This window comes from Tribolium madens, unplaced genomic scaffold (genome assembly GCF_015345945.1).
Source record: "Tribolium madens isolate multiple individuals breed KSU strain unplaced genomic scaffold, Tmad_KSU_1.1 Scaffold_97;HRSCAF=244;Tcas5.2_LG3a, whole genome shotgun sequence".
NCBI classification, from domain to species: Eukaryota; Metazoa; Arthropoda; class Insecta; order Coleoptera; family Tenebrionidae; genus Tribolium; species Tribolium madens.
The window spans coordinates 825,954-846,684 of NW_025401069.1; the positions used below are offsets into that span (position 1 = coordinate 825,954).

The 20,731-nt window shown below is 30.9% G+C and overlaps 1 protein-coding gene across 3 annotated transcripts in view; it reads left to right on the forward strand.

Moving 5' to 3' along the window:
- The window catches only part of LOC123014291 (DNA-binding protein D-ETS-3), an 80,254-nt gene that overhangs the window by 48,750 nt on the left and 10,773 nt on the right, over window positions 1–20,731 (forward strand). For all 3 annotated transcript variants that reach the window (XM_044413328.1, XM_044413327.1, XM_044413329.1), the window contains 3 exons: window positions 3,366–3,413; window positions 10,360–10,549; window positions 15,117–15,328. In XM_044413328.1, the coding sequence (XP_044269263.1) occupies window positions 3,366–3,413; window positions 10,360–10,549; window positions 15,117–15,328 (450 nt within the window). The remainder of the gene's footprint in view (window positions 1–3,365; window positions 3,414–10,359; window positions 10,550–15,116; window positions 15,329–20,731) is intronic.

The following is a 20,731-nucleotide window of genomic DNA, read 5'->3' on the forward strand; positions in this document are numbered from 1 at the left end:
TTTGAATTTTTATTTTAATTAATTGTTTTTTAACTGTTATTGTTTATAATTTTTATTTAAATTGTTTTTGAGTTGTTAAAAAATTATTTTTCCAAATGGCAACCCCCTTTAAAATCTTTTTTTTACAAATGCTATGATCTAAAGCTTACAAATACGTATATACATTTTATTCAGTTTTTATCGAAATTAATAATTACTCCTAACACAGGGTGACAAAAAAACGTCTTGTCGTGACAACTTGACAAATTATATATCATTTTATTCGTCTCAGTGAGACAAATCTAATGCACTAATAAAATTTAAAAAGTTTTTGAATTTGAACTTTGAACTAAATAATTTGTTTCTATTTTAAATGAATTTAAAATACTTTAACTTTAAAAAATCATTACTCAATAACTATTAGGCCGATTTCCTTCAAATAAAAACCATTCTAAAGGAATAGACTTGCCCTTTAGAATGATATGCAATTTGAAATTGAATATTGGCAAACTTTTCTTCGAACAGTGTTCGAAGAAGTTCGAAGTAAATCGAAGTAATCTAAGAAAAACACTACGAGTAATTTTTTTTCATTATTACCATGGTGTAGAGCATCTTTTTATTAGTTGGAATCCAAATGTTTAAAATAATATACCGAGTAGTTTTTAAGATATGATTTTTTGAAGTTAAGGTTTGCTAATCAAGCATTGCTCCATATAGGAGAAATGCATGTTAATGTTACTTAAAATTGCATTTTTATAAAAGTATTTGTTTTAAGACTCTTATTTTGCTCAAAACTGGTCAATTGCACCTTCTTTGTTCTAATTAGAATAAACAAAAACTGTTTGTTTACGTAAAACAAATAAAGAGTACCTGCGTACTAATTAAAGCAAATAAAAAGTTTTTTTTCATTAAAAATGACCACTGGTCATTGAGCAAAGAGGATCTAGAAGTTTAAGGCACGAGCAAATCTTTTTCAAATCAAATTAATTTCCATTCAGATTTCGATTTGTTCACTTTGTTCTAGTTTTCTGAACTTTTTTTGAAACTGTTCTGATCAAATGCTTTCTCATCACTTTCGAGTAATGTTAAATGCAATAAATCACCTAATTTATTTTGTTGGTATATTCTACGATTAGCTTGTTGGTAATAGTTGTGATAACAGTTGCACACGAAGCAATTGACTTATTGCATTCAACATCACTCGAAAGTGATGAGAAAGCATCATTTCTCAGAACATTTTAAAAAAGAGTTCAGGAAAGCTAGAACAAAGTGAACAAGTCGAAATCTGAATGGAAAGTGATTTGATATGAAAAAGATTTGCTCTTATATTTAAGGCTCGTGTCTTAAACTTCTAGATCTTTTTGCTCAATGATCAGTGATCATTTTTAGAACAAAAAAACTCTTTATTTGCTTTAATTAGTACGCACGTACTCTTTGTTTGTTTTAAGTAAGGAAACAGCTTTACTTTATTCTAATTAGAACAAAGAAGGTGCAATTGACCATTTTTAAGCAAAAGGAGAGTACTTTTATAAAAATGCAATTTTAAGTAGCAATGCCTAAGTAGCAAACCATAACTTCAAAAAATCATATCTTAAAAACTACTCGGTATATTATTTAAAAAATTTGGATTCTTACTAATAAAAAGATGCTCTACACGATGGTGATGAAAAAAAAAATTCGTAGGGTTTTTCTTAGATTACTTCGAGTTACTTCGAATTTCTTCGAACACTGTTCGAAAAAAAGTTTGCCAATATTCAATTTCAAATTACACATCATTCTAAAGGGCAAGTCCATCCATTTAGAATGGTCTTTATTTGAAGAAAATCAGCCTAATAGTTATTGAATAATGATTTTTTAAAGTGAAAGTATTTTAAATTTATTTAAATTAGAAAAAAATTATTTAGTTCAAAGTATGTGGACTTTTTAAAAAAAAATTAGTGCATTTGATTTGTCTCACTAAGACAAACAAAATGATATAAAAATTTGTCAAGTTGTCACGACATGACTTTTTTTTGTCGCCCTGTGTAATTATTATTTTCTGAAAACAAATGATTTAAAAAACCTTGGTTCACCACGTAAGCATATTTCCATATGTAAGAAACTATTTTTTTTTCGAAAAACTTTGTTTTAACAAATTCAACAACATAATAAAAATGATTAATAACAATGAGTAAGAAAGTGTCCTACTTACAGAACTGTCAAGATTTCAAAATTTGTATCGTTTAATTGTGGTCAACAAGTATCATGATAAAAAATGACAACAAGTAATGTCAAAAGTGTCATCTAATTAAGACCAATTTACAAAGGAGCATTTTTTATGTCATATGTTTTTAACAAATTTGTTTTTCACACGGCCTCCCTCGTAACAAATCCCTTTTTCACCTCACCTGACCTCCCTTAATTGAAAGCGTCCACCTGCCACCCCTCGCTAGAACAAGCAAGAAATTGATTTAATTCTGGTAGATGCCGTCTATCGAGGTCAAATCTTGCATGACCAACGTGCATGGCTTGGACTGTCTGACGCAGGCGACTCCTTGCCTCTTATCAGCCCCAAAATCTGGCCATAAAACACGGGAACAAACGAATCGTTATTTTCGTCATCGAAAAGTGTAAAAATGTTCGTATGCGCTACGCCGCTTGCTCCGATGTAATGCAATATGTTTGACGTCTTGGCTTTTGTGCCGTTCGCCACCCCATCAAGCGTCGCCCCTCTGCGGAGGGAGGGCTGCTGTCATGCCGTGGCGCCTCCGCACCACTCGTGCGGATCATTCCCACTTCATCAACAATATCTCCGTGTGTAATCTAACGCCGGCGATTTTATCGCGGAAAAGTTGAATTTTCCCCAGAGAAAAGTCATTAGTTCGAGAAGTCAAAATCTAATTGGGGCTTTGTTTCCCATTTTACCCCTCCTAAAGAAAATTAAAAATTATTATAACGATTTAAATTTAGCGCGAGTTCAAGGCTCACTTGTCATGCGAGAAATTTTATACATCATGCAATAAGTGTGTCCTTAAATCCGAGTGATCGTCAGGATAATACGGTTTTCGAATTTCAAAGTCATCAAGGGAGAGTTGCGTGAACTTATTTATGGTGGCAATTTCTACAACAATGTCATATAATAATGAAACAAAAATAAAAAACATTATCCTCTTCCTGAACACGATTTTCTGTCGTAACCAAACTTATATTGCATTCATTTAAAATGCTTGATTTGGTTTTCTCAGAAAGCAATTTTCTCGTTTATATACACGCAATGTAATATTTCTAACTGAAACTTTTACAATTTTTTTTAAAAGCACTACAAGAAAATTAGAGTTATTTTCTCGAGAAGCTAATTTCATCAAAGAAGCATTCCAAAAAAATGTATTAATATTTTTTAATTCCAGATCCATATCAAATGTTTGGCCCTACAAGCAGTCGTTTAGCGAGTTCAGGTAAGTCCCAAACTTTTTTTGTTTTTAAAGTTTTAGCAAAACCTTTAAGCAAACTTTTAACGAAGACACTTATCTGAACATCTTTTCACATTTTAATAATTAAAGTCGAATTGAAAAAGCGCCAACAAACTACCAATTAAAATTTAAAATCTTATAAAAATAGTAGCTTATATCATTGAGTGAGTCTTTTTGTGCTAAGCCTAGAGATTGAAGGCCGAGCGGAAGCCAAGCAGAAAAAGACCTTCTACTCTGAATGATATACCTATATTATTTTATCTTCAAGCTGATCATAAAGAAACGGAAATTTAAACTTACTTTTGCTTTTTAACGTTGAACGGCCATCTTACTATTTTAATTTTGCATTTTCGATTTGTTCGATTTGTATTTAGATTTTTTTTTAAATAAGGAGTTTAGTTTATTTTGCGAATTGAATATTGTCGTTAATATCTAATTCCGCCTTTAACACTAAATTGAGAAGCAGACTTTCAAAAAGCAGTTTGTCTAAATTTGCATTTTTGCAGGAGAAACCAAAGACTGTGCTACTTTTATGAAATAATTTTAATGTTTTATATCAGTGACAATAAATGTGAAAAAAATTGTACAAATTGGACACAATTAGACACTAATTTTACGGCTGGAGTACTTAAGCATTTTACCAAAAAAGAACTTCAAAAACCTTCATCTCAATTCATAAAAAACATGAACATACTGAATTTTGAAAGTCTGCTCTATTGACTCTTCAGGTTTTCGTTGTCTGACAAATGATTAAAATATGCAAACAAAACACCTTAAAAGTAATGTAAAGCTTTATGTTGTTCAGTCTAGTTCAAATAGGTAGGTAAAATCGTACACTTTTCGGGACTTTATTGAGTTTAGATCCAATTTGCCGCAATCTGTATCAATTCTGGAGGTATGCAATGCATTTAGTTTTTAATGGAATTAGACTTACTTCATTAATTTGCTAAATAACAAAGATCAAAATTTTCAATAATTTACCTTATACATATTCATGAATATTAAGTAATTCTTGTAACTATTAATTGAAGGACTTATTGTAAAGACGTGATAAACTACATAATCAAATTATAGAGAAATAGGACTTTAAGTTTCAGAAAAATCTATGAAATTTATAGGGATTTTGATATTATAACTCCTAGGTTTTTTGATAAATGCTATAACTCAGACAGTAACCTCCAAAATTTTTTTGGAAAATACCCAAACTCGTGACTGTGTGACTTGTATAAAGTTTTGATGTTATTTAAAAAAATGTGTGGCTTGTCACGTTTTTGAAACAACCCCTTTAATTAATAATATTGTGATTTCACCGTGTGAAATATTTCACTGAATGGAGCCCCCTCTTTAAACAAACAATTCAATTCCTAGAACTTAAAGTATTTCAACTCCTATTACAAAACAAGTTATTTCAAGCGTTTCTATAAAAAAAAAACAATTTTAGATCCCTTGTTTTTTTAATAATTTTGTAGGTTGGGACTAGAGTTATTTTTATTTTTTTCCAAATTTAATTGTAAAATTAAAAATAAATATGTAAAAACAAAAAATTAAAAACAAAGATTTTAATTTATGAGAATATAAAATTAAAATTTAACATTTTTGATGTTAAAAAACCATTTCTAAAAATGTCATAATTTTTTATAAAAATGAGTGTTGAGAAACTGAGTTAACCTTCTGCAATAACGTCAATAATTGACGAAAACTTATTTTTTTACGACTCTAACAGAAAGTAAGTTTTTCCACTCTTATTTTAGAAAGAAAAGTGGACAAAAGAGAGATAAAAATTTTAGCTTCCTTCTTTGTCAAAAATTACTATAAAAATATAGGTATATAATTTCTCAGGGAAGTAAAAATTTTACCTCTCGTTACCTCTCTCATAGGAACGGGAAAACAAGCTGCTAAATTAAATTGTTAGTTTTGAAGCTTTTCCTGCAGGGTCGTAAGAAAGTGTCTTTCCTCCCTTGGTGGGTATTGCTGGTAATTTTGGCCTATGAGAAAAACAACAAGAAATTATTCCAAAAATTAATATTAATTAGATATCGTTATTATTATTAAAACTAAGAATTAAAGTGCATCAAAAATAGTGATTTAAAATAGCGCAATTTAACACTTATAGTCAATTCTTTTCTCTTATTAAAAGTAAAAATTCCACAGCAAAACTGAAACTTATTTGTTCAATCAACTATAATGTTGATAAAATGCCTTTTTTATGAGTGTTGCAGCATTGTTAGAAAGCAAATAAAAGAAAAAAAATACGTGTTATCATTTTTATTTCATTATTTATCAGTTTGAAAAGTGGAACACCGGTTCTGGAATAATGTACTAAGCTTTTTGATTTTAAAATATAACTTTGTATCATCGACATCATAACTCATTTTACCATTCAAATTGGTTTTTTAATAGCTTTCTTTACTGTAGATACAATATATAAAATTATTTTATGTTTTATTTTTATAAAATGTTAATTTGAAATATTTAACAAGTTTATTTTAACATTTATGTACGCCGTAGATATTTTTTTAAGCAAAGAAAAATTGGAAAATATAGTTTGACGAATGCCAGTTTGCACCAACCCCATTTGGTTCATTTTTTTCTATCAAAATGTCTATCATTGAGTTGACAACTCAATTGATCAATTAATAGTTAGTTATTATACAAGACGATAAAGACATTGTTTATCGACAAGTGAAAAGTTTAAGTTTACAAGTGACGAAGTCACGAATAGACTTTTTTCACAAGTTGATAAACAATCTTTATCGTCGTGTATAATATTTCGTTTTATTTTGTAGTCATCTCATCTACTTTCTTAAATATAAACAGTAGATAAAAATTACTTTATTTCACTAGACAGTAAAAGACTATTTTATCTACTGAAATTAGTTAACAAAAGCACTTTTTAACATTGAGTACAAAATAAAAAAAGTAAAATGTGATTATGGAAAAAAATAGTGTAGGTACTAAATTTAATTTTAATCGAATCGGTAACCGCTGCCAGAGCCCCGACAAAATTAAAGATAAAACAATTAATCGCAGACAATCTCAGAAATTTAGCAATTTAAATGCACATACGTATGTTAATGTTAAGCCGGCATGTGGCTAGATTTCCTTCCAAGTCCAGGTGTGTGTTGGTCGTAGGTGGCTAAATCACCGATGCCGGTACAACATGCGTTTATTTCCTTCCGCCGTCACCGAATTTACAAGTTAAATTACATTTAAATTGCTAATATGCCAACCTGACAATGACACGATCGTTAAATTATACCGACGCCATGTTATACCGCCCTCTGGGACAAAAAATTTGATTTGATTGAATTTGCTTTAATTATTTCAATGTGAGTATAACATCCAAATGAGTGCTTTAATGGACTAGTGAGTTTACTTCTCCAAGATTGGTAGCGTGCCGTTTTTATCAGCCGCCGTGATCTTTTCGCCTAATCCTCGTATCAGCAAAAAAATCTAAATTTTCATTAGTGATTTAAAAAAATCGAAAAAATAATTCACCCGTTGTTACGAAAGTCAAACAGAAATTAAAGCGGCGACACCCCCGGTTCGAAAGTGGGTGTGTTTGTCAGATTTACAGTTGGAAAAAGTTGGCTAAATGTTGCTTAATGCACGTTTAATGATACCCTTCTGAAGCCATTTACCTTTTGTTTCACATGGGGTGCGCCACCCCTTCGCGACTCCACCACGCGTACCTACACGTGGCCGACTTGGTGTACAGTAATTACCCTCCCGACATTTGTTTGATTTGATTTTGGTGAGACATGCGATTATTACGTGCACTGCTTTATATAAATCGGTGGAGGTTAATGAGATTTTTGGACGGCATGATGAGGTCGCGAGGGTTTAGTAAATTGTTTTCCGTTGAGTGAAATCAAACAAAATGAGCAACCCAAAAAACAATGCTTGATTAAATAAACAAGTTTTTGATGTAAATTTAAAATACGGCTATTTAAAGCACTCTCATAGTCTTCACATATCAAGATTATAACATTCAAACTTTTATTGGATTTACCAGTTCTACCGTAAAGAATTTTTTTAGATTAAATTACAACTTGTTATTTTTACAAATTTTCAGAAGGTTTGTATTTTATCTCAAATTAAAACACCTATTTTTGCCACGTTACATATGGCGTTTCAAGTAAAAATTTTAACTGAATACAGAGTGTTTTGTAAAACGACAAAAAAATGCCAAGTAAGATAAAATACCAGCAGCATTAAAAAAATGTTTAAAAAATTCTATCAATAAACATTTTTTGCCATTTGATATTTTTTTATGTCTATTGTTACCGATGATCTTGCTTAGGTATGTTTTTTCATAATTATTCAGTAAAGGTACAAAAACTTTATCAATAAAAGATAGAAATTAAACATAGTTATAATTCAGGATCCAGCTTCCTTATTTCCTCTTCTAATAGTCTGTAGCAAAAAAAACTTGGAAAATTATTTTTCCAATTGAAATAAATAGAGTCACAGAGCAAAATTTAAACTTTTATAACTTCGAAATTTTTATAAATAGAATTTTTTAATATTTTTTTCATGTTCCTTTTACTTATCCTATTTTCCTTGGCATTTTTCTTTTTTGTTGTCTTTTTATCTTTACCTGAAAATTTAAACATGGTTAGCCAATTAAAGGCAAAAAAAAATGGTACCGCCATTTGTTTTACATTTGACCAGTGATAATAAGTCAACTGTTTTTTCCACAATAATAGTAATGATAATTTTTATTTGTGTCAATTGTGACGCTAGAATCAAATACTTAGGTCTGATAGTTACAGAGTGAATCAAAATTTATGTCTGTCAATTTATGAAAATAAACAGAGCAATCATTTTTTTTATTTTTAGATTAACATACCAACATATGAAAGAAAAAATTCTCGTTTCAGTGCTACCAATAAAAACAATTTTTTTTCTGCAAAACATCCCTTATCTCCAAAATGTTTGAAAAATTTTCTAAACTTTATTTATAGACTATATCCATCCTACAGACATTAGCTGAAAACCACATGCGAGCAGGTTTTGCTATAGAAATGCACAGAAATGTCTAAGTATATTATGGTGACAAATGTTACATTTATGATGACAAATGTTACTATATCAACAAGGAAATTCTACAGAATGTACCAGCGAGTTAGTAAAGTCCATTATTGACATATTGATTCAAAATTGTCGAACCAACTTTCTAATGGTAATAGAAGACTTTCAAGCAAGCACAAAAATTAATTCAGTTTTTTTTTCAAGCCTTTTTTTGAAAAACTGTCAATTTCCATTTGTAGGTATCTTTGCTCTTTTGTTTCCTATGTTATAAGAGTTACTTTATTGTTGAATTTGCTAGTTTGTTAAATGTTTTGTACACCACAACAGATATGTTCAATGTTGCAAAATCTGGCGTTTAACTAAATTCAAGAAAATATTATCTGAACGGCCAATAATCTTTGAAGAGCTCAAAAATTTTTTTGTCATGAGAACTCTTAACTCAGTTAGATGTCCTTTATCACTCACTACCCAAGAGATGGTCCAACACTTTTGAACAGCCTGTATAAATGTTAATATTTAAAATAATTTAAAAAATATATAAAAGAAATTGATAGATGTTAATCTAGTGCATGAAGTGAAATTATTTTCAACTAAACAGCATGTCCCAGAAATAAGTTACAATACAAACTAGTGTTTAGAATACAAACATATTTTTGAATGTACAATTTTACGTTTTTTTTGCTGCAGGTTATTAGAGGAACAAGAAATTGTAATTATGTTTAACGTTATTTTTGGCTTTTATTGGCAAAGTTTCTGAACCTTTACTATACAATAACATTTTTTTCATCTTCCTGGTATCTTATCTTACATACAGAATCAGTCTGTATGATTTTATAATAATGTTTTTAAACTTTTATTGGTCGATTTTGATTAGATTTTTTTAAATAAGTTGTTTTTTTGATGAAAACAAATATACAGGCTGGATTATGAAAAAGCCACAACCTATAATTATTTGTAAAGATATAACAATACTTCTTTAAAAAAATTGAACAAATTTTTGTCATCTATTGTTTGACATAGATGCTGAATCAATGCTGCTTCCTGTTTCACTGGAACTGATATCAATTTCAGTTTTTTAAATGGAACACCTTATATATTTTATTATTTTTGGATTCTTCATTTAACTATCTTTCAACAAAGTCATTTACTGTTATTTATCACTAACTTTTAATTTTAGGCAATTTAAAAATTAAATTAAGTAAAGAGAATATGGAAATTTTAGAACATTTTTATTCATTCAATCTAAAATAAGCAAACGATTGATCACAAAAAAACTGTCAACCTTGATCAAAGAATTATTTTAACATCTTATGTTAAGCTATGACTTAAAGCGTTTTTTATAATCCAGCTTGTATATTTTTTCGATCAAATGTCATAGCCGTCTAAAATTACCATTAAAAAAAATACAAGCTTATCTTATTACGGCTAAACAAACAACTGTAAAAAAATGTTAATTACATTATTAAATTCCTCGTAAAAAAATGCCTGTATAATGTCTTTATTTCAAATCTGTGTCTTCTATAATAACGAAGATATGAATTTTTTTAGATTTCGCTGAAATGTCAATTTTTGTCTATAAGTCAAAAACAAAAGACGATAGCGGGATGCGGTTTTAACAAATATAATTTTCTCAAAAAATGAGCCCCAAAATGTGTCACTCATTTTTGGGTAAACCTCTTAGTTTTTCCGGACGAAAAAGTCAATTTGGTTACTATGGTGGCAATTTTTTTTTTAATTAATAAGAGGTCATCTGCTATTCGGCTTCGCCTCGTCCGGAAACAACAACGATTCGTCCGCAAAAACTGTATTTTAGGTACTTGTAACAAAAGTAACTATATTCAAATTTTCTTTTAACTTTTGCACTTGCTACTATATTAATTTTTTTCCTTCGTTCCAGGTTCGGGTCAAATTCAGTTGTGGCAATTCCTCCTCGAATTACTAAGCGATTCTTCAAATGCCGCCTGTATAACATGGGAAGGAACGAACGGTGAATTCAAACTAACAGATCCCGACGAAGTGGCACGTAGATGGGGCGAAAGGAAATCAAAACCTAACATGAATTACGATAAATTATCTAGGGCGTTAAGGTGCGTATTTCCCGCCCTTTTTTCCAAATCCACCCTAACGAAACATACAACATATCGACTGAGGCCAGGCCAGGTCGCTTCGGTCGGATTTAGTGGCGCAATCTTCGACATTTGACCGAATAAAAACTTCTATTTCAGATCAATTCGGGAGCAAATGGCATTTGTTATATCACAATCGTCCTGCTGAATCACCCGAATGGCGTTTCAGCAGGACGAAGAAATGTCGGATTGGTCGACTCGCAGGTCGTTAGTTTGGCGGGCCAGAAATCTCGACCGGGGTGCACTAATCCCATTGCTGTGTTCATTTGGAGCAATTAGCGGCCGATATTGGCTAATGCATTTATCGAACAATTTTTTTGCAATTTCTCGCACGGAATTGTTCCCATAATAGAAAATTATTTCAGCGAGGAGCGAACGCGACGGGAAAACAAAGCGAGAGAGTTTCTTTTGATCGCTGAACGAACGGAAGTGTGATAATTAGCTCGTGAGGGATGTTTTGTTGAAAAAAAATACGACGAAAAAATGAAACAAAACTGATTTGGTTTCTAGACAAATCAGTAAATGACATTTAAAACAAGGCTAATACAGGTTATCGGATTTCGGTTAATATACAAAGTGATAATAAAGAATTTACATAAGAGTCGGCTAAAAGAAGAATTTATTTTAACTATTTACCAGGTTTTATTACATATTTAAATACAGGTTGTTCGGTCCAAGTCGCCTCGTCTGATATCACCTAAACTTACTTCTTTTTTTCAAAAAGTAAATATTTAAGTAATAATATTAATTCTTGGCTTTCTTAATAAATGTATCAATTTTTTTATCACATCCGGTGTTGTCGGAAATGCTACTAAATTTAATTTTTCAAATAGAACACCTATGTTTTTTCCTCGAAACAATAATAATTGGCATGAAAAATACGGTAAACCACTATTTATTACATTTTGCGTAACACAATGCAATCAGAAAACATTTTAAATCTTAGAATTTTATAAGAAAATTGGTGGTGTAGCCTGATTTTTAATTTTAAAGGAAAGATGTGAATAAAAAATGCTTGGATACAGTTTAATTGTTGGTTTGACAAATCTAATTTGCCAGTTGATAAACGAGTTCTCTTATGAAAACTCTTGGATTTTCTTCGATTAATAACAGAATATTTAGTTAGTTAGACGAACCTGTTCGTCTCATTTGTTTTTCAATTCGATTCCAACGATTTGGGTGAACTCTGTTTGGATATTTTTCTCTATACTGTCTTTCAGCTCCACTCTATTTTTATTGCACTTAAAAAACACTTTAAACTGATCTACCAATTTGTCGTATTAAAAATCTCAATAAGATTTATTGACAAATTAGGCTTTGTCAAAATAACAATTAAACGGTATCCAAGCATATTGCTTTTTGCATGAATACCTTGACAAGTAAAATCCGCCTACATTCCAAAATTTGCTAATACGAGAAAATCCTAAAATTTAATTTATTTTCTGAGTGCATTATATAAAGTAAAATGTAATAAATAGTGGTTTACCGTATTTTTCATGCCAATTATTATTGTTTCGAGCAAAAAAACATAGGTGTTCCATTTGAAAAACGAAATTTGGTAGCATTTCCGGCTACACTGGATGTGCCAAGAAAATTTTATGCATTTACTAAAAAAGTCATGAAGTCATGTATTATTTAAAAATTTAGTTTTTCAAAAAAAATGTAAGTATAGGTGTTATCGGCTGGGGCGACTTGGACCGAACACCCTGTATACTACTCTGTAAAAAAAGTATCGGGAATATTCGATTTAAAGAGTTCACGTAGAAGATATCTTAATAATTCTTGTCTGATAAATTGGTATGAGTACAACCATACTCTCTTACCAAACCAAATTTTACAGGTCAAGTCGTTTGTTTAAAATTGTTTTTACGATAACTTGTTGTTAAGTCTGACTTGCGATTTTTGTCATGAATTCCACTACCGATCAAAGAATTTGCTTAAAATTTTGTGCAGTGAATCTCTGAAAATTTTGCATTTGCAATTGAGCCGGAGAGAAGTTACCGACTTTCCTCGTTCTGGACGGTCGTCAACAGCAAAGACGCTGGAAAATGTAAAGAATCAAAGAAATGATGACTGCAAATCATCACTGGTTTAAAAGTAATATTATTTAGCCGTTGTGAAGTGTTTGTAAAAAATATTCTCTGGAAAAGACCAGATTTGTGGAAAGACTACTTTGGGATTTTGCACCATGACAGTGCACCTGCTCACACAGCGACAATCCTGCACAAATTTTTGGATAAAAACTCAACAAATGTCATCAATCAAGCACCGTATTCAGCTAACATGGCCCTATGTGCCGTTTTTCCATTTCTTAAACTTAAATTGCCTTAAATTGATCAATAATAAAAGTACTATTTTATTTAAAATTTCCCGGTAATTTTTGTACAGAAGGTACATATAAATTACTTATTTTTTCATTCAAATTCCTTAATGAATTCTGTTCATTACTATGCAGGGGGTCCCACGTAAGATTTTCGAGTCTAATATCTCTGTTATTTGCCAAAGGATTTTTATGAAATTTAAAATGTAAGCAACTTAAAAGGTGGAGTTTCAATTAGTATTAATAAAATTACCTCAACATAAAAATAATAATTTTAACACATATTGTCACAATTTGAAATTAAGCGAAACTACTAGGATTATATTGTTAAACATTAAAACATAGACTTCTAGAGAAAGAATGAACTAAATCACTCGTCTCAATCAGCAGAAAGGCGTAGATTATGTTGTTAAAATTTTGACCTAATTTTTGAAAAAAAATTATTACAGTTAACTCAAAACGTCTCCAAGTAACATTTTGTACAACCCTGAAAACCTGTGGTAAATTAAGTTAGAACACTTTTAGAACTATTGATGCCAATGATGGTACCTTCGAGCATCTTTTGTTGTACTAAACTATAAATGTAGTTCCTAAATTACGTTATAACTTTTTGAAGTTAGAAAAACAATAAATATGTCAAATATCAACGTCATTGTTGCCTGACCGTCAGGGGTGATTAAAATTCTGTAATATCATTCAGCCACTTTTATCACAAACTCTTTTAAAGACAGATTTTTGCTTATAGCATTTTTCATTGGCAATTAACAATTTAAGTAATTTAGAATTTTTAAAAAACATGTTAAAATCACATTATAAGAACTAGGATTGTTTTAGGGTGGGTTGCACCAACACTAGTTAAATTTAATCTCGGATTAAATCCATAGTAACCATTGTTGTTATCATAGTTACAATTGTTCTTAATCGGAGATTAAATTTAACTAGTGTTGGTGCAAACCCCCTTAGTAATGCGATTTTAATCTCTGCTTACTAAATACTCTACATTATAAATTTCGTTAGAATCCGTTGGCAAATAATAGAGATATCAGATTCGAAAGTCTTAGGTGAAACACCCTGTACATGTACTACCCAACTTGGAATCCGCCCAGAGCAAGAACAGCACATCTATTAAGTTGCGATAAAAAGAAATTTGGATTGGGAAACTGTCATAAATGACGCAAAACCCCTAATAACACTAGCCAACAAGCATTTTGTGACTGAGAAGAAAACAGTTATTTTTTGTTCAATTCTATGTGCTAAACTCAAAAATGATAAAGAAAATTCCATAGCAGGTCAAATTTTAAAGTTAGGGATTTTAAGATATCATATGTAAGTGTGTTAGACAAAATCGCCGAAAAACGAAACACTTAAAATTCATTTTCTCCATTCTCATTAAAAAAAAAATTCCCCAAATTTGGGTGCAGTTAATGACCAGCAAGGGAAGAGGTTCCACCAGGATATATTGAAGATGGAAAAGAGGTACCAAGGGAAATCCAGCTATGATGGGGGATTACTGCTGGTTCCTGAAGGGAAGTTAAAACACCCTACAAAAGAAAGTCAGCTTTTGCAAAAAACTCATCTACAACAGATTTATGTTAGAATCTTATACATCTTTCTTGTTTAGTGAATAAATTAGTTTTTTTCGTCGTCTATTTAATTAATTTCTATTTAAAATGAACAATTTTTACGATAAAATTTGAGTAAACTATTTTCCTGTAACTTAAAATCTGTACGTGATAGAGAATTTTTCTTATCAAATTCGTAATTAGGGATGTTAATGTACCCTGATACACGTGCCAATAGATCAAACAAATTACAAAAAAAAATTTTGTTGGGTAGTGTAATTTGAACCATGTTTCAAGAAAGCAAAACAAAAATGTTTGTTTTCATAGCAGGCTGGATCTGGATAATCTTTTGTGGATATTCAGTAGTACACGCCTGCAGTGCCGTAATAGTACTTTTCGGGGCCCAAAATCCCGGATCATTTAACGCTTGGTCCTTTATTCGGTCCAGAGATGTATAAATTGTCCGGCATGTGGGCTAGCATATTAGCGTGTCCGGTGTAGTCCGGGCAGTTCCGGCCCCGGAGAACACCGGAGACTGCCACATCCTCCGGATTCCGCCGACGCCGTTCTTATTGATTTCGCAATTACATCTTCGCCCATTCCGTCCTTCCTGATTTATATTAATCAAATCGTAAATTCTTTGCAGATACTACTACGACAAGAACATCATGACGAAAGTGCACGGTAAGAGGTACGCCTACAAATTCGATTTTCAAGGATTAGCGGCTGCCACACAACCGGCCACGAGTGACCCCAGCAGCTACAAATACCAAAGCGAGCTTTTCATGAGTTCCTATCATCACAGCGCAAAGCTGGGAAGCTTTATGAGTCCGCATGCCGTCGTGCCAAGTTCAGCAGGTAGGGAAATCATTAATTCTAAAATATGTAGGGTAAAACAGGGAGAGATGACGAGGCGGGAGAGACGACGCAGTCCGATAATTCGCGAAATCGGTGCATGTGGCGTTAGTTGCCCAAGTTAGGTACAGGGCCGCCGCTAGAGGTTTTGACGCCGGCGTGCACATTTGAATTTGACGCCCCTTGTTAATTTGTTAAAAAAATATGGGTATACTTATTTTATTACATAGGTATGATACCTAAAAATATATAAGTGCCAATAAATAAAACAAAATAACAAAAAATATATTTAAATCAAAGATAATTAAATTTGTAATTTTAAAAACGCAAATAAGAAAATAAAACATATAACATCATAGAAACTATAAAATAAATCCTTAAAGAAATTGTATTTTCCCCACTTTCATATTTGCAAACTCTGTAACCAGCTCCTTTATATTTAAATTATCTAACAGCTCTTGTTCAATTGCAATAGTAGATAAGTTGCTTAACCATGAACCATGAACCATGGTGAATCTTAAATAATTTTTAATGATTTTTAATTTAGAAAAGATCTTTCGCCATACGAAATTGAAACTGGTAAGGAAAGTTAAATTCTTAATGTAATTGCTGTATTAGGAAAAGTAGAAATTAAATTATTTTCAAAAAGATTTTGTAAAATATTTTATGGTTTTTGCATAGTTTGTTTGATGAAATGTATTTTTAAAGCTTTAAAAGTCTTTGAAAGTTTTTAATAATTTTTCTTCCAAAGAATTAAACATATTGTTAATAAATCCAAATGTATCATTAAATGTATTTAGTTTTTCAAACCTATTATTTAAAGAAGACAAAACTTGATTCAAAATCCTGTAGAAAAGTTAGTTTTGAAATTATTTTTTGCATCTAGCATAACTTCGTCTTGATGTTCCGTACTTCGTAGTCAAAGAGTTTTGGCTTGCCTTTTGGGCGTACAGTTTGCATCATCGGAAAATTTGGTTCAACATTAAGTTCGTCAGCAATTTTGTTTGCTTCAGTCATTACATTTTCGAAGCTTTCATCTAAACGTATAACCAATTAATGATTAAAAATTTTTAAAAATGGTACCAAGATATTTGTTTAATTGTAATACTTCCACAAAAATCATTAATTTAAAAACAAATTTTCGACTACCACTAAGCACAAATCCACTAACTAATAAAGCAAACTAATGAAAGGAAATAGGAAATTGGATGCGATCTTAGTATGTGTATTTTTTAACTCAAAAGTTCTAGGAAACGATATAAAATTTGTTTTATTCAGAAGTCCAGATTCAGTGAACTTGGCGGCGCAATAGCTTTATTAGAGTTCGAATATTGTAAGATGAACACCTTGAGTCATTTAAATCCAACAAGCCGTTTGAATGGCTCACGGTGTACATCTTACAGTGTTCGAACTCTAATCTCTATAGCAGGAAACGGCCCCATGACTAGCTTTTTCACATAACGTTTTATTTTTTTTTGTTTGGTTGTATTTCTCTTGCAGTTTTTTTGTTCACTCAAAATGTCTTTTTTTATTAAATTTTGTTACCGTTTTGGTGCCGCCTTAACTCTGGGAGTCCGCGTGCGTCGCACGCCTTGCACCCCCGCTTGTGGCGGCCCTGGTTAGGTACATACCAGGTGAATAGAAAGTATGGAACCAAACGTTTTTTCTTTAAACTATTTATTTTTTGAAAAAACTAATTGATGAGTGATAAAGTACTATAAAAATGTGATGATTTAACAAGAATAAAATTTTTTGAGTTCTACAAAAAAAATATTTTTTTAAATGGCAACCCACTATAAAATCATTTTCCTCATAAAAGCTATACTCTAAGGATTACAACTAGCTGCTTTATTTTAAATTTTTTCAAAATTTTTTTTTTCACATAAATTGCAATTTTGACCAAAAAAATCGCATAACTCAAAAACAAAACAAAATTTCGTTCTGAAAATACGATCACATTTTTTTATATTACTTTAATTTATATTAATTATTATTTTCTGGAGGCAAATGATTAAAAATAAAACCGCTTGGTTACATACTTTATATTCACCCTGTATACCGGGTGGGGCATCGGTTACGCGCACTTGATATATCGCGACTTCAAATTAATTAAAACTGGCGATATTTCATATACCTAACTAATTATTGATAGGGTATAATTTGAAAATTTTTCTAATTTTTTTGGATAATAAATGAGTCCGTAACAGTTTTGTGTGATTTATGAATACTTTCTGTTAATTTACCTATAAAATTTTTACACTAAATGAATCTGTACCTGTCAGCGCATCAAACTTTGATATCACAATTTCAAATTTTGACTTGGTTAGCCAGATAATCGTTTTTTTTTTTATTTAAACACAAACCAGACCCGTGATTTATGACAAAATGGTATAATTTGCCAACAAAAGAATCATTTACTGGTAGCCGACCGCTTTAAAGTGTCTTTTTGTTGTAAACCTTGGAATCTTACCCCAATTGCAGTTCCCCATTGTCACCTAAATTTACGATGGCACAAGTAGCAGGTCATAAATAAAAATGATTTTCAAAGTTAAGATGGAAAATTGCGTTTAATTCAAAATCTAATTGATATTTTTTTTCTGATTTTGTAAACAATTGTAGGAAGTGAATCTGCGTAGGTCAGTATGAAAATTAGAATTAAACTTTTTGGGAGAAAATTACTTTTTATTTTTTTTGGCTTTGTTTGTGAATGAAAAATTACCAAAAAATTAGAGAATGTACCATAATAATGCCCAGGTAAGTATGAAAAAATTCAACAATTTTATTTAATTAGAAGAGGGGGTTTTCTTTTTGGGCGTAACGGATGCCCCACCCGGTATGTATATAAAGGATCTACTCATACCGTTCAGGAAAAATCGTAATAAAAGTGCAATAGACTTGCAAGATATTTGATGATATATCGTTGATAAGTTGTACTACAAAAGTTTGCAAGATATTTAGTTTGATCTACTCTTCAGGGGCGGATCCAGGAATTAATTTTGGAGGAGGCTTTTGAAATTTTTTAGAATGATGAAGGCGAAAGTGAGCGGCAAAATTAGAGAATAATATTATTAATTTTTGTTAATTTGAATTTTTTAATTTAGTTAGACACCTAAGATGTGGCACTAAGAAAATTACAATACAATTACAATTTCTTTTTAAATTAGTAAAACAAGTAAGTGTCGGCGTATGTCTGTGAAACGTCAAATCAAATGATAATTGGAAAGGTAAAATGCCATGATCAAGATGATGATTTTAATAACTAAATTTATGATTTTCTTTCAAAAAAAGAACGGTTTTATGATTATACGTCGGCGACTAATTCCAGCCCATTTTGGCGTTTTACCTTTTGACTTGTCAGACATAAGGACGTTTTCAGATCCAAAAAGGACTAGATTACAAATTATCATGATCTCTCAAAAAATTTAATGTTTCTATTTAAAAAAAAAAAAAAATTTTTGGTGGCAAGTTTGGGGGGGGGGGGACTGGCCCCCTGGGACCCTCCCCTGGATCCGCCCTTGCTACTCTTTATTAGTAATTCGATAAAAGGCGACCTTCTGACAAATGTAGTTTAGAGTTCGGTTATAGTAGAAGCTGTATTCACAAAGCAATTGCGACATCTCGGAATTTCTTGCAACCTAAACGTGCCCTCTTAGCAAAAGAAAAATTCATTAAGGGTAGCAGTTTAGGCGGAGCACACTTTTTGGGCGAAGATGCAGAAAGAAAGCTGTGTAACCACATTCAAAAATTGGAGGCCTCCGATTTTGCACCTACGTCGCCGCAGGTGTCTTCGTGATACCTGCACACCCTTTAAAAACTACTGTATGCCTTGTGAGAAGAAGTCCAATAACTTTATTATGCAAGCAAAAATTACTTCTTCAGATGCACTTTTTGGCGACCTGTTGCCGCTGGCACTTTTCTCTGGGGCGCGAATTCTGGCGCACGTTGTATAGAAAAAAAAAAATATCAGAAGAGGTTGACATCTTCCGGTCGCATATAGGCCCTAAAGTTTGACAAAATATGAAAAACTTATTGTTTTTTTTAATAAGAATTTTTCTAAAACACTGTTCTTATGTTCAAAAATAAAAATACTACAACTATTACGTTAAAAAAAAGTATATCAAAGATATAAAAAACAACTCGACAAAATGCAAAATTTTATGCTTATGCGCGACCGGAAGATATCAACTGATCTAAACCAAATTAAAACACAACGTTTTTAGGCTCTATTTGAAGACGTTATAAAGTATTACATTATGAAAACATCAACTAAAAATTAAAAAAAAAAAGAAGTTTTTTTCAAATTTTGTCAAACTTTAAGGCCTATGTGCGACCGGAAGATATAAACCGATTTTGATCATTTTTTAATTTTTTTTTGTATAATTCGCAACCTTTCTGCGCTATAACAAAAAAATGAGAAAGCCTTGCTGAGAATATTTTCAAAAAAAAAGTTTAGAAAGCTAGAATAGAAAGCTAGAACAAAGTGAAAAAGTCGCAATCTGAATGGAAAGTGATTTGATTTGAAAAAGATTTGCCCTTAAATAGCCTTAAACTTCTAGATTCTCTTTAGACTGCTCAATGATCAGTGGTCATTTTCAAAAGAAAGAAACTCTTTATTTGCTTTAATTAGTACTCAGGTAGAGGTACTCTTTGTTTGTTTTAAGTAAATAAACAGTTTTTGTTTATTCTAATTAGAACAATTTTTTTAAATCAAGATTTTTTTATCTATAACAATAGTCCTTTAATAATATCGTATATTGTATTTTATTTCATTGTGTCCGATAATTGTGTATTAAAAAACAAGTTTTATAAGACCAGTCTTTTAACGAACTATTACCGTATCAAAGCCGGTAAGTACAACATACATCAGAACCCAATAAATGAGTTATTACGATAACTGTAATCAAGCAATACAATTTCAATTTCTAGGCTTGCTTGATAGATACACTTTTTGATCGCACTGTAGTACCTTAGCGGTACAGAAGACGGTTGATGGTCGAGCGTTGGTATGGTCTATAAAATTCCTTGAACAATATAAACAATTTTTTCCGTTATAGAAATTCTTATTATTCTGATTAACAATCAACACTTTTAAATTTTTAGCTGTTTTTTGGTTTGCATATCTTAATTGAATTCTAGACATAATATATAATCAAAAAAAAAAAATTATTACACCGAAGTAAGGATGCCAAAGTAAAATTTGTTTTTTTTTTATGTTTTTGTAACACAACTACTTACTAAAATTGTTTTTTTTTTATTTTGTGATATTAAACCGTTATACATTTTTATATTTTGTAAATAATAGAGTTTAAATTGGGCCAGTTTTCTTATCTTACTCTGTTGTAATTAAGAGAATGGTTTATATTTAGTTATAATTTTCATTGAACATATAAATAATAGGTAATAGTT